We start from the raw sequence: 15,829 nt of genomic DNA on the forward strand, positions 1-15,829 counted from the left end.
CTGTCGTCCATTCGTTTGACATGGCCAAACCATTTCAAATGGGCCCTTGTCACTTTTTCATTCAGGGATGGGTACACACCAGCTTCCTCCCTTATTCTTTCATTTCTTACCCTGTCCCTTTTTGTCTTCTATACCATAGTTCGTAGGAACTTCCTTTCTGTGGCTTGTAGTTTGCTATCCACTTGTTGGGTTGTTGTGCAGGTTTCTAGGCCATATGTTATTATGGGGGTGAAGTATGATTGAAATAGAATCTGCTTTGATCTTAAGGGAACTTGTTTGTTCCAGAGGAGGTTCCAAACTTGATGGTAAAACTGAGCTGATTTTTGAATGCGGTTGTTAATCTCATGCTGTATTCTGTTATCTCTTGAAATGATGCACCCAAGATATTTATATTGGTCTACTGTTTCCAGCTGTGTACCTTCCAGCATTATTTTTCCTTTCTTCTTCTGCCTGTTGACAGACATAGTAACAGTTTTCGATTTATTTATTGTTAATCCGTGTGCTTTCAAATGTTCATTCCAGGTGTTCAGCCTCTCTTGGACTTCCTTCTCTGTATTTCCCCAAATTACTACATCATCTGCAAATGCAAATGCATTCATGTCCATATTGTTCTTCTGCTTTATTTCTTTCATGACTTCATCCATGACAGTGATAAAAAGTAAGGGTGAAAGGGTATTGCCTTGTTGTACTCCTTTAGTGGTTTGGAACCAATCAGAATTACCGTTTCCTCATTTCATACATATGCATTACCTTGTTACAGATTACTTTTGTGTGTTATTGACAGTGTCATATCAACCTATCAGTAACATGCAGTGATCATAAATGTGTGATAGACTAACAGCTCAGGACGGGGATGTGGTCAAGCTCTCAGTGGCCTTCACGACAACGCGCGAGTAAGTGAAGGATGAATCACAGAACAGGCATACAAACAAGCTGACTCAGGAACACAGCATGCACATCTCGAACTAGTTCATCAGGCTGACTATCTGATGTCATATGTGCGGTTTAGAAAAATAAATCTGTGTTTGAAGTTACAGTAAAGCCTTGTTAACATATTTCTGCAGGGGACAAGGAAAAAGTTAAGCAAGAAAACGTACTACTCAATATATATATATATATAACAAGCACTAGATAGGAATATTTCTGACATGAGAGCATTTTACGTTGTGTATTCATGGATACAGTGAAAACTATACTGTTTCTAAAGATGAGAGAAAAGTATTAAAAGATCCGAAAAACACTAGAGAACAAATATGAAAACCTTTTCCGCTGGGGCATATAAAATAAGTGCACTGAAAGGTGTGAAATACACCAAACAACATATATGAAAACATGTGCACGGTGGCCAGTAAAAATATCAAAATATTATTGCAGATCACACTCTTTCCAAAACAAATGTTAGTAGAAGTCGTTTATTTTGGACCAGTGGTTTATTAAACATCATTTTCTAGTCACACTCTTAGACAGTGAATTGGAGGTTACACTTGACCTTGTGTGACTGCGAGGAATGACTTTAGCCGCCATTTTGAATCTGGAAAAACAAAACTTTGACCAATTTGAGTGTTTGAGTCAAAACTTCAAAGGTGCAAGTTTCAACATTTCCGACCTCTGCACGCTTCAAGATGTGGATGCCAGTCCACTTTCTGACAGATTTTAATCTTGTCTTCATTGGTAAGGAATTTCAGAACCTTTTCCATATCCATAACTAGGCTATCACAAGAGAAATGTACACCCCGCTAGTCAATTTCACATGATTATGTTCCTAATCCAGATACAGGCCACCATATTGTGCGACAAATATTCGATACACTTCACCGTACCTGCCACTCACCACAAAATACATTTCTAACTGAATGAAATGTGAAATACAAGCACAAACAGGCACACTGTATTATTCAGCAATCTCTCTGCTAACCAGGAAGCAAAACTGAACATTCCTGAGGCTAATGGCTTGCTCTCCGAAGGTACAATTTGTCCTGTGAAGTTCAGGAATTCAAGACCTTTTTCCGTAATCACGCAATGGCGACGACTCTTAACAGAGTTGGAAATCACGTTTCTTTCACAGGGGATGACAAATAACATATTTTGAGCTAGGAAAAATGTGATTGAGACTTAGAATTAACGACATATACAAGCTGGGCAAACCACCATGTGTGTAAAACAACGGAGTCATCATCATTTTAAAAAGGATTTTATACTAAAGTGCAATATCATCACGTACCATATTTTATTCAATATTCATCTATGCAGGTGTTGCAGTGTATTTTAAAATTGTTTTGAAGTTGTTTGTGTTTGCCTTATTTGACTCGTTGGCTGATGATGGCATGAGTTAAGTGCCGAAACTAGTACCTCATATGAACGACGTGTGATCATGTGTATTGAATAGGAGGACCCCTAATAATTTCAGTTATTGCTTCCACAAGTGTCTGTCTTAAATTGTCCCACTCTTCTTCTCCACTTCGTATGTCCATGTTGGGCAACTTTTTTTTATCCAATCTTGGAATGCCTTCTTTTATCCTCCTCCAATTCCCAAATCCTGATTTTTGGTTTCTTCTTCAGTACAGTTTTATCAATTTATACTTGTTTTAATTCTGCAATTAATCTATGATCCCCTTCCATACTTTCACTGGGGATTATCTTCGTATTCATGACGTATCTTCCCCATTCTCGGTCTGTTATTATAAAGTTGATGAGTGTTCCATACTGTCCATCCCCCAACTATATTGGCTGATCTTATGGCTATTCCTCTTCATACACTATGTGTTCTTTATAATCAGGTTATTTCTGATACGAAAGTCCAACATTTTCTCTCCATCTTCATTTCTATTGCTATAACCATGTTGGCCCAGAACATTCTCAATCCCATTCTATCAGTTCCCACACGGGCATTCAATCTCCCATTATCATGATCTCATCTTCTACAATATGTGTTTCCAGTTCGTTGAGGAAATCTTTTCTTCCATGCTATATCCTGTCTGTGGAGCATACTCCTGGACTATCTTAAGTAGTTCCTTGTTTACATCTATTTGCATTATTATAATTCTTTCATTTACATACTCAAGTTCAGCTATTGGTTCAGTGTTCTGGCTCACTATAAATCCCGCTCCATTTCTTTTCTCTTTACTGTTACCTATCCAGTATAAGGTGTACACCTTTCTTAGTTTCTTCATTCCTTTCCCTTTCCATTTTACTTCACTTAATCCCAGGATGTTGAGTTTTCGTCTTTCCTTAGGTCAATCAATTCATTTTCCTTCCCAATCATTGTTAAAATATTTATTGTTCCAAATCGCGTCTTGTTCTGTGAACTAACACTTGCACGAACATCAGCATTACCAACATACTGTGCAAGTATAGCCAGAGACTTGTCAATTCCATTTCCATTTTTAAACTTCCATCCGAGGCTTGTATTATAGTTGAAAGCAAGTACAAATTTATTCATCTGCTGATCTGCTAAGCCTAACGCATCTGAGATTTTTCTTTCGGGGTTTACTCCCTTAGCCTTTGAAGATCCCTCTTATTCCACAAAGCAGTGGTTTCCTCTTCTAATTTTCCCCAGAGAGGATGGGTTGCCTCATCCACCATCTTTGCCATTCAGAAGGTCTCCTCTGCCTAAGATGTTGTTAAGGTCTTCACCCTTAACCCTGGGCATGGGTTCCACGTTATACCCCGTGAGAGTGGGTCCCTGACTGAACTTAGCTCTCCTTCACACCGGCCTACTGATGTGGAGGATACCCACCCCTGCAACGTGGATGAGCCAGACAAGAATTACTCAAGTGAAGGATAGCGTAGGTGACCCTATCTCCCTTGAGCCGGGTTAATGGTTGTGTATGATGCCATAACCAATAGCTCACAACTTGAATAAGTGGTCTTTCCATTTGATGAAATGATCTTTGTTAGAATTCAGTGTGACGTGAATGTATGAAAAAGAAAAAAAATATTGAAGTGAAATTTGGGAAAAGAAGGGGAGCTAAAAAATCGAGAGATAGCATACAGCTCTATGAGCTTCCCACAAAGACTCAGACTAGAATAGCCATGATGATCCCCAACCTTAGATAGAAGATGGCATAGCAAGAAGAAGAAAAAGAAGAAGAAATAGAGGAAATAGGAGATACTACTGGTGTGACTGAAGGTTATGTATCGTAAATCATTTTGAGTAGACCTAAATTGTAATGCTTTGAATGCAACTTTTCAAAGTTTAGACCTAGGCTTTGTATTGAAAATGTCAATGAGGGACACAAATTACCACACCAAAAAGCAGTATGGTTGTTTTTAAATTACTAGTTTGATATAAATTACCATAGTCAATACTGGTACATAATTTTTAAGACTTTCATAATCTGTACTTGACATCTGCATAGCAACAAAGTTGAAATTACTTTTCTTTTTTTTTTTTTTTTGGTTTTTATTAGTGATAAAGAACATTGCAATACTTGCACACTATTCAGAATATTTGAATGCAGTAAATTGGGTATACATGTTCATGACAGCACCTTGGGTAGGTACAGCGGAGGAACTTTTTGAAAATCACTAATATTGGCTGGTTTCTAGAGACAGATACAAAATATGGGCTTGGTCCTGAGTGTGTTAATTTGTATATTGTTCTTATCTGTTCTGTAGGGATCGGGTGTAATGATGAATAGTTTGGACCAACCTCTGGCTGCATCTAGTATTCCTGATGGCTCATCTCTTACAAGGGAAGGTTTTGCCAGTGGTGGTAGCAGTCCAAGTCGTGAAGTGCAAGAAATTCTTTCTCTTCAAGATAGGGAATGTTTGAACCATGGTTACTTTGATGAGAAGAATAATGAGGAAGAATGTTTAGATGCAGTTAAACCGGTGTTAGAGTAAGTAAGAGTACTTTGATTCTGAGTAAGGAAACTGGCAGTTGAGTTGTCATACAAGTGTCTAACATTATTTTTAGTTTTAAATTCTTGACTTTATTCCCTCAAATTTCATTTTATATACTGATGTTTGCTGAATGATGTTGATCATATGTCAAACAAAAAATATTAATTAAATATCTAGACATCGAGGAAAGTGCATGTTACATTTCAATTTTCAGAGAGAATAGGAAAAGTAGTAGAGTATGTGTGATCTTTCTCCTTGTAACAAATTCTGCCATATGAAAATATTCCAGTATCTTGGGATAAATAATGGCAGATCATATTCTTGTGTTGGTTAAGCCTCAATTACATTGGGTGAGTGTGCTAACTACTTGCTTGCAAATTTACTAATTGCTTCTAAATTAACTTTGTGATAATGTGGTCTAGTAAAATCATCACTCGCTAGTGCAAGGAAAGTTGAAGGCAAGGTTACTTACCTCGCTACATTCTAGCAATTTTCCTATCTGGCTAGTAAACACACCCTGTGTAATATACCTAACTTTTGAAATGACTACCATATTTACTCATGTATTAGACCCCCTCCCATATTAGACCTCCCTTGGCTTTTTGAGACAAAGAAAATGAAAAAAATAAATCTTGCATAGAAGACCCCCCAACGTAAGTTTTCAGAGAAGAACGATTCTACTTCGAAGTGGGTACAAAGCCTTAATGCAGCTTTGATGACATCATACAAATTTGTGAATAGTTTCGTCCATATGACCCATGCAATGAAAATATGCGCCGAATTCATGCGGTACATCTGTGTTCCGTAGTTAAGAAATGTCCGCCTTGGTAGCATAGGCATACTGCAGCTCAGATGACATCGCACAAATAGGTGAATAGTTTTGTGTCCGACCCACGCATTGCAAGCACGCATCATTCATGTATATATGTCTGTGTTTTGTAGTTAAGAATCTTTGCTAGCGTAATGGTTAGCATAATTAGCTGCTGTTCTCGAGACCTGAGTTTGATTCCTGGTACTGTATTGCCAGAGATTTATGAATGGCAGGAAGGTTGATATGCGGTAAAAGTGGTACTGTCCATGCAACTCCCTTCCACTGGAGACCTGTCTAGAAAGAGCTGCACCACCTCGGGATGTGAAAACTAGTTTTTCTAGTTAAGTAGTATTCACAGATGCTATTAATATAGCAGGTGAGATCATCAATAGAGTGATCACTTAATATCTCGTAACTCGGGCCAATAGGGATAGTTTTTTTTTTTTTTGAGAGAAGTAGGTTTAAAACTTGATAAAAACAATCCAATCATAACGATTGTTTTACTCGCCAATGTACCTCATGAATAATAATAATAAAAAATAATTATAATAATAGTTTTACGTCCGTACTTAACAATTTTCTGAGACATCAAACAAAACATACTATGCGTTAATAAAAAATGGAGACAACGTTCGTACGAAATTAAACATTATGATAATAAAACACATTATCGAAACACCTGTAGATTTAATGTGATTTGATGTGATAAATGCGTCAAACTTTCCTGTTATTTATTTTTAATCTTCCCGTCGTGGAACTTCTGGCACTATGCAGGCATACCTAACCTAAACAGAGCAGCCTCTCTCATCTAATCAAGAATCAAGAATCTTTATTTGCCATTGACCATATACAATGAAATAGGCTTTGTCAACTGATAATAATTTAGTACTTAATATTACTAAGGCTAAATGAACATACACCTTTTATTAAATCTTAATACTAACATTATGCATTTCTAAGAATTCAGAGGTATTATAAAATGGATTTTCTATTAACCAATCATACATTTTTCTTTTAAAATTACGTAAAGGAGTGGACCATGCAGAATGTGGTAATTTATTAAATAATGTTAAACAACTGATTTTATGTGAGTGAGCAGTTTTTGACAGCCTGTGAATTGGGCAGTTTAGGTAAATCCTGATGTGATAAATGTGGAGAACAAGCATGAAATATTTGGGCAGTTTAGGTAAATCCTGATGTGATAAATGTGGAGAACAAGCATGAAATATACTTAAAAATAAGGGTTTGACTTTCAACAGCAGAAGTTATCCAAAGAACGCTTCCAGTCACTATGTATTACATTCGGAAGTACAACACATAACATGTGCTAGTTATCAGCTGGTTGTTTGGCACGCTTTTTACAGCACGGCTTTATTTCGAATGAGTGGCTTCTGCTACACATGCACCAACTGCGAATATCAGAGACCATCTCCAGAAACCATTTGGGAATTGATTCTCACTGTTTGGACTCTATAGTCGGGACCAAAACTATTTTTAAAAGTTTCAGAAAAGATGGAACTTCGAATGCTCTCGATGCATGGCTGACGAGATGGCAGTGAAGATGACGTTATTTGGAATGACAACGTGCCGGTAGCAGGGAAGTTGGGGCACAAGACGATAATTCAAATGAAAGCAGTGATTAGGTTTACTCATGTTTACTGTGTAGTAGGCCTACTGCTCAACTGACAGAGACAAATGACTCTGGCCATTAAGTTCTTTTGTATCAACATTGCATAATATGTTAATACGACACCCTTATCCCTTTTCTGTACGGGGTCGAGTATGAAGTGAGACGAATCTTCGTAGCGAGTTTTTACGACCGTATGCCCTTCCTGATGTCAACTTAATCAGAAGAATTAATGAGATGAAACTAATGATGTGATATGAGTAACTAAAACTGACTATGTTTATATGTAGGCCAAAAGTCGTGTTCACCATTTATTCTCTTTTAACGTTTAGAAATACTGCCTTCCAACGAAAATAGCCAGTATAATTCAAATACATTCATAACATTAAGAATAGTGTAGAATATTTACAATAATACAACCCAGCATTTTCAAGCTTTTTTCTTGCGGCAAGAGGTGTGATACGTGATCTTAACTAATTTTGGGTCGCTGAACATGAATACGTTGTCCGTTTCTACGTATCATGTCACGTTTTCTCGCAATAGGTATATCAAAATAAGGCATCGACCTGAATATTGCATTTAAAAAGTACTGAAAAATGTTGATAATTTTGGAAATATCTATATTTCTTTGTATTATTATATATATTTTGAAATAGTTGAATATTGTCTTGTTATTATATACAATGAATAATTATTGAGTATAAAATTACAATGAAATATTTAGCATTTATTGTAATATAATACTGATTTACACAAAAACACACAAACAAATCTGAGGCAATGAAAGAATTTTATTTTTACAATTAAACATGATTTACAAGCAAACAATGTAACTTTTATTCAGTATCTTTATAAATTCATAAATGTGAACAAAATAAACTTTAAAGTCCTAGATGACCACTTGGAATGAACGCTTGGCTCCCCAGCGTCTGACTGCATCAAAGTTTGTCTTTTCTTTTCAAACACCAACCGTAGTCGGCCATCATTGGTTCATCCCACCTCCCCTGGTATCTTCTTTCTTTCTGCCTGCTTGATGTCCTGATAGAACCTCTCTCTCATCTCTTCATTAACAGCCCCAAGATTTTTCGGAAATTGATTGAAATGAGAATGTGCAGTTTCAGACTCATTCTACGCAACTCTTTCATATCACCCAACATCGTTTTCACTTGTTTTGTATTGTTCATCCTTTACATTTCCTAGGAACTTCATTATGGCGTCTCTTATTGAATTTCATGCATCAAGTTCCATGGCATTCATCGTCTGTTCAAAGTTTCTGTCTTTCATAGGCTTTCTAATTTGTGGTCCATTAAAAATGCCTTCCTTGACTTTTGCATCAGATAAATGTGGAAATTTGCTTGCAATGTACTTGAAACAGACGCTACTTTTGTCCAAGGCCTTAACAAACTGCTTCTTTTTTGTTGGTCAACTAATGAAGCATTTATAACATTTGTAACATTTTTCACACCAAGTGTCAAAACTTGTCTCTTGGGCCAAGAAGGTGCAGACCAGTGTTTGTCCCTAGCTCTGCTGTCCCATTCACATAAATAACAAGGGAATTTAGTGTAGCCTGCTTGTTGTCCTAATACAATACCACACACCTTCAAGTCATTACACACATCCCACCGGTGCTCATGATACTTGATTTTATCTAAAAGAGTTTGCATTGTGATATATTGTAATTTTCTTTTAGTGAAACCGAATGCGCCACAGGAATCGAAGCTAGAATGTTTCTGTTGTGAAATAGTACAGCCTTTAAGCTCCTCTTGTAGGAATCCACAAACACCCGATTCGCCGTTATCACAATGCAGCACTGTGCCGCAATGACACATTTTCAGACAGTAAATGGCAAATATCATGAAAACTAGATGTGATACAATAGAACCAATGACATTTCTGAAATCAGGAGACCTTATTTAGTTAAAATCATGTATCAGATGCCTTGCCGCAAAAATCATGCTGGGTAGTGTAATTCATAGCTCTTTATAGCCTTGGAAGCCATGTGTTCACTGCACAAAATTTGAGGTTATCACATATTGGACTCCCCCTTACTTTTTTTGGCTGTAAAATTGGGAAGAAAAGAAAGTGTGTGTGTGTGTGTGTGTGTGTGTGTGTGTGTGTGTGTGTGTGTGTGAGGGGGGGGGTCTAATACGCGAGTAAATATGGTATGTACAGTATACATCCGCGATAGTGAGATTTCACAAGAGCAAAAAATTTACTCGCTATAGCGGATTGTCGTTTTAACAGATTTTTTGTGAAAGTCTGAAAAAAAAAAACCCATACACATTAAAATCGCTATGAAACGGCAATCAGTTTGTTCAAAACTTGAGTTTTTACGGATGATATCCACACTATGGCTTACTTGTTTGTTATTTTCCAAAATCGGATACTACATGAAAGTGTATGTTTAATTTCATCCAAGACGACCCTGAATGCAATACGACCCCCATTTTTCCTTAAAAAAATTTTAATCAGGCTTGAAAATTACTTTGTAAAGTCATGACTTATTGACTTATTTCCTGTATCTCCTACGTGGAGCATAGGGCATCAACGAATTCCGCCACCGGACTCTGTTCTGCGCCATCGTCCTGATCTCTGTCCAGGTCTTCCCTCCTTTCTCCATCCCTTCTGCTATTACACTCCTCCTCCATGTATTTCTTGGTCTGCCTCTTCTCCTGCTACCTTGTGGGTTCCATTCCAGGGCTTGTCTTGCTATGTTGTCTTTATCTTGCCGTAATGTACGCCCGATCCACTTCCTACGACGCATCTCAATATCATTGGGTGTTTGATGGGTTTTTTTTCCACAGTTCTTCATTGGAGATTACTTGTGGCCACCATATCCTCAGGATATTCCTCAAACTTCTGTTCACAAATGTTTGAAGTCTGCTAATCAGTTGTTTGTTAGTCTTCCATGTTTCACACCCATAGAGCAGTACTGACTTGACATTTGTATTGAAGATGCGTAGTTTGGTATAGGTGTTAAGGTCCCTTGATTTCCAGATTGATCTCAGCATTGCAAATGCTCCTTTAGCCTTATTTATTCTATTTCCTAAATCCTCTATAGTTCCTCTCTCAGGGGTGTTGTAAAGTCATAGTACGCATTTTAGACTATCTTCGTCTTCATGCCAGTGCCGAACACTGGATTCAGTTATGCCGTATTTTTTGCGACTGCATAATTATTCTTTATTTCCGCGGATTTAATAACCATTAACTTAAAATTGGATTATCATTATCGAAGAGAACCCGTTGAAAATTTGCCGGCAATATCTATTCCACGTGTCTCTACAATACGACGATCCATCAGGAAAATATTCTTGCTGTCTATAAAACTGTTACTTTTACTCAGCGTCAGCTACAACCGGTCGCTACACGCATGTCTCGCTTGCCGGGTTTGGCCAACTTCAGCGGCTAGCAATGTATAGGCCTAATTGTGGGTGTTGAAGGTCAACCAACGAGTGTACTGCGCCGTGGTATGGCCATTCCACCCTTGCGATTTTCGAGCACATACCTCGCAATTTCATCTTCGACTTCTTTAAAGCGTCCTTGTTGCGGGCCACTGAATGCATCTGTACGCATGTTTTAGCTATCTTTGTCTTCACGCTAACGCCGAATATTGGCTTTCGTTAGGCCTATGCCGTATTTCTTGCGGCTGCACAATTATTCTGCATTTCTGAGTGTTTAATAAACATTAACTGAAACTTGGCATCATAATATCGACGAGAACCCGTTGAAAATTTGCCGGCAATAGGCTACCTATTCCATGTATATTTACAATACGACGACTCATCACGAAAATATCCCTGTTGTCTATAAAACCTAATTTTACTAAGCGTTAGGTACAATAGACGCATTATAACTCTGCCACGGAGCCTGGCTTTTCTAAGAATTTGAAAGCTTGCATGTTTTGATGCCATTATGCAGATTTGAGGAACGTTATTGTAGATGCTGATAGAACGTCATTCTCTCTTCACTATTTCCCGAGATCCAGTGGTGTTACACAGAGGCACTGTAGAACCGGTTGCCACGGCTATAAAGGTTCAGCGAGTCTTTTGTGTGTGTGTGTGCGGGGGAAGAGGGCGGATTGAAAAGAAGCAGTGTGATTATCGCGGTAGTTGCCAGGGGTGTTCATTACTGTTAGGCCGCGAATGCAAGACGGCCCTTGATTTTTCATGAGATTCTGAGAAAAAGACGTCGTCTTTGATTCGGAGAAATACAGTATCACTCCAGAGGCTTCTCTGGCAAACATTTAAGTTTTTTTCTTCTACCGTATATGTATCATGAAAACATTTCAAACGCATGTAGAGTAATGATAACCTCCTCGCTAAAAATTTAACTAGATGCGAGACAATATAATCTATCTGAAATCAATGGTTTACTCAGCAATATTTTGAGGTGTATCACATTCTTACTTAATTTCAGTATATAACGTTAAAATTAAGAGATCGTTAATTCAGCCTTTATTTTTAACAACTTAACAACTGCTATCGGCCATGTTATTTACGTATTTATTATGAAAATGTGTTATCCTCTTTCATTTTGAATTTTCTATAGAGAACAACAGTCGACGGGTATTACTAATCGACTCCATCATCGTCTTCGAATGTCGATGAGAGCGCTTACAAATGTACATAGTGAGAAAACTATGCCGTACCGAAGATGATCGATTGCATTTTGTGGCAAATGTTTCAGTTTTCTCATTCAAACGACGTCACCTATCCTAACTTAACCGTACTGTACGCATGATGAAAACATTCTTCCAGCACTAGTAGATAAATGATAACATTCTCACTATAAATTTACATGATAATAGCCTTTCCGTAATTTAACCAGACACGAGAAAACATAAACTAACCTCTGAAATCAATGATGCACTCTTGCCATACCTTGAGGTGTATCCCATTCTCACTTAATTGCAGTAATTAGCATTAAAATTAAGATATAGTTTATTTAGCCTTTAATTTAACGAGTTAACTGTTATCGGACACGTTATTTACGCACTTATTAAGAGAATATGTTCTCTTTCATTTCGAATTTTCTTTACTGAACAACAGTTGAAGGTTTTGCTAATCGACTCCGACATCGCCTTCTAATGTCGACGAGAGAGCTCGCTAGTGGACATAGCAAGGAAACGATACCGAAGGTGATCAATCGTATGCAACATAATAGCTGGGGTGCATAAATATCGGTAACGGAAAAAGAATTGGGCGTGCTTAATCGCTCGTAATAACGGATGCGTCAGTGATAGGGCTCTCGTTGTAACTGAAGGTTGATACACAGTTTAATATAGGACTTTCGAAGGTACAGACAAAAGTTGTCGCTATAACAGGGTTCTCCCTATATCGGACTTTTACTGTATTTTCAGAGGTTGAAAAATGTCGATAGAAGTAGTTTATGCAGGAATTATTCTTGTTGCCCTTCCACTTAAATTGTGACAATGTGGGGGTTACAGTAAAGAAACCAGTTCACTATAGGTGCTCTAAAATACTATCAGATATTAAGGTACTAGGAATGAGTTAGGGTGCAAACATTTTACGTTCTTATACAATTACATGAGATACCACTGTACAGTCTGCAAGAATACGTTTTTCCAATTGAATTTTCACTTAAAAAAAAAAAAAACACCTGTTATTTCACTCTGGAGAAAGACCATACAATTGTACAGAATGTACGAGTACATTAGCCCAACAACCGCCTGTTGACTAGTGTCAAAAGACAGCTTGCATGTTTTTTGAATACCAGGAGGTTCTTGTTATGATTATTGAATAGTGCATACATGACTAGGAGAGCACCATATTTTTACTGGGTGTTTGAGGAATGATGTCATAGTGTTAGAGACAAGGAATTATCAAAGAACTAAGTCTATAGCTTAGGATTGTTGCGCTGTTTGTGATCAGTATTTGAGACATCAATACATATGCCAGATTTTGGGATTGTGTCCAAATTCCCAATAAACCTTAGTTTCTTTTTTGATAATAGTATATTGGAGGAAAGCAAAGGGCTTACACCTCTTGAGAATCTAAACCAGTATATAGAATGTTGAAAGCGATCACCTTAATACAACTGCAAATTTTATTATTTCACAGTTCACCAGGAAGAAAGGGAAAAGTTTGTAAACTCAGCAGTTAGCAATTTGTATTAATTTCTGTCTACTTGTTAAATGTAACTAAAATACAGTGGAACCTTGAATCTCCGTTTTTGGCGGGACCATGGGAAAAAAAATGTACAACATGGGAAATCGGAAAATGCGTGAACAAATGAACTATCAGCAGTGTGGCTAAACGTCAAAAAATGAAATACGTATAATTATAATCTTACAAACACTCCTACGCTGAACCAAACTACATCCCCAGTGGGGTCTACCAAGCAACTGCTGCTCAGTCCAAAGGCCTGCAGATTACGAGGCGACACGGTCAGTGTGACGAATCCTCTCGGCCGTTATTTCTGGCTCTCTAGACCGGGGTCGCTGTCTCACCATTAGGTAGCTCCTCAATTAAAGGTAATCGTAAGCTGAGTGGACCTGGAATCAGCCCTAATTTCCAAGTAAAAATGCCTGACCTGGCCGGGAATCTAACTCGCACCCTCCGAGGCGGGCAAGTTAGACCGCGGAGCCGGCTTCAAACATTAATTTCCGGTACGCAAGTTAAAAATCTCCAATCTTTACCTTCAGTTTTGCCAGGGAAACTTTGTCAGTTTCCCGTGAAAACTTCTTTTAGTTCAGCAACTTTGATCAGCCACTCTCTTCGAAAAATCTAATAATGTCAAGCCAAACAACAATCGACCCCAAGTACCTAGTTTTTAATTGTCTAATCTAAGAAAATAACACACGAGATACAAAAGCGCTAGTCAGGGTGACGAAGTTCCTTTTTTTAATCTTCCATTGTAATTTGGTCACTGGTATGTTGTTCGTAGTTGGTTTCTGGAAATATTGTACTGCATAAATTACGCCTATATCGACTTTTAAAGGTTATGTTGAACCAAGACCGTCTACAATAGTATCAGACCTTAATACAAAACCGACATGGTTGACACATTGGTTGAATGTAAACAAGCCTGTGTTTCATAACCTTCTGATTATCGTATTGAATTGCTAAGTTGTAATAATAAAATACCGAGTACTTATCTTTAGGTAATAGAACCAATGCTATTTATAAATGTCTATATCTGGACAAGCAATATGTGGAAAATTTCAGAATACGTCTTTTCTATCAATTAGTATGGTCGAGGAAATATGTAAGATAGGATTGCATTCTAAAATATCAGTCCTAGGGGAATATCTGTTGTGTTTCAAAGAGTGGCAATTTAAATTCAATTCAATCAATAACCAGTGATCTGAATTTAGGGCTGTCGTCCAAGTGGCAGATTACGTATCAGTTTTTTACCTGGTCTTGTCTTCAATTACTTCAAAGAAGTTGGAAATTTATCAAATTTATAGATATAGTAGTGGGCACCCTTGGTAAATTATTCTAATCTGTAATAATCCTTCCTATAAATCAAAACTGTACTTGTTTTAAAAATACATTTATTTGAATGACCTTCTTATTACCTTACGCTTTTAAATGTAATAGCCTACCCCCTTCAAAAACTTTATTAGAAACATAACCGTGTCACAAATTTCAATTCTCTCATAATTATTCTGATGACACTAACCAGCATGATTTTTGCAGCAAAGCCTCTAATACATGTTTTTAACTAAATAAGGTGTCCTGATTTCAGAAATGTCATTGGTTGTATTGTATCACATCTAGTTTTCGTGTTATTTGCCATTTACTGTCTGAAAATGTGTCATTGCGGAACAGTGCTGCTTTGTGATAACAGCAAATTGTATGTTGTTAGAGTGGCCATGGTTTGCTTTGTTAATGTAGCGTACATTTGTCGATCCAAACCTCCTCCACCGACTATGTCCCCTCCATTGAATTAGCCAGATAAGAGTCTATTTTTAGCTCGTGGTAGCGGCAATGCAGTGAAGCCAGTGAAGCCAGTGAAGTTGCGTCGCGAGTGTGACGGAAGTCTGACCTTTTTATACTGTGTTGCGAAAATGGCAAATGTGTCGGGAATTATAAGATGTGTGAGTAAGCCAGACTCATTCTGTTACTGTGTTGGTGTTATATTATGAAGGGACAGAGTAGGCCAATAACTGCATCAGTGAAACGCTTACTATATATTATGCATATTTTAAGGTAGAAATTAGGAGACTTGGACAAGTCATGGGCTCCCCACGTAATTTGTAAAATGTACCTTGAGAACCTACGACAGTGGAGCATTGGGAAATGTAAGGCCCTTCCATTTGGGTTAGGAGTGGTTTGGCGCAAGCCCCAGGACCATACCAGGGACTGTTACTTTTGCCTGTGTAAAGTAGTGGGATTCAATAAGAGAAACAAGGACAGTATAAGTGACTGATCTTCAACTTTTCTGGATTTTATGATTTAAAATCGCACAGTGCTAATCCTTTTGGTCTTATTTTGCCTCTTCAACTGCTTTTGAAAGATTTATTCTTTAATTTCTTGTTTTCCTATGCATTGTTTTTGTATTTTTAATCGGCTGATGATGAC

The 15,829-nt window shown here is 37.6% G+C and overlaps 1 protein-coding gene across 6 annotated transcripts in view; it reads left to right on the forward strand.

The window, feature by feature from the left end:
• Positions 1–15,829, forward strand: part of Ge-1 (Enhancer of mRNA-decapping protein 4 homolog Ge-1) — a 320,261-nt gene that overhangs the window by 172,399 nt on the left and 132,033 nt on the right. For all 6 annotated transcript variants that reach the window (XM_067151567.2, XM_067151568.2, XM_067151563.2 and 3 more), the window contains one exon: positions 4,618–4,841. In XM_067151567.2, the coding sequence (XP_067007668.2) occupies positions 4,618–4,841 (224 nt within the window). The remainder of the gene's footprint in view (positions 1–4,617; positions 4,842–15,829) is intronic.

Source organism: Anabrus simplex, chromosome 7 (assembly GCF_040414725.1).
Source record: "Anabrus simplex isolate iqAnaSimp1 chromosome 7, ASM4041472v1, whole genome shotgun sequence".
Lineage (NCBI taxonomy): Eukaryota > Metazoa > Arthropoda > Insecta > Orthoptera > Tettigoniidae > Anabrus > Anabrus simplex.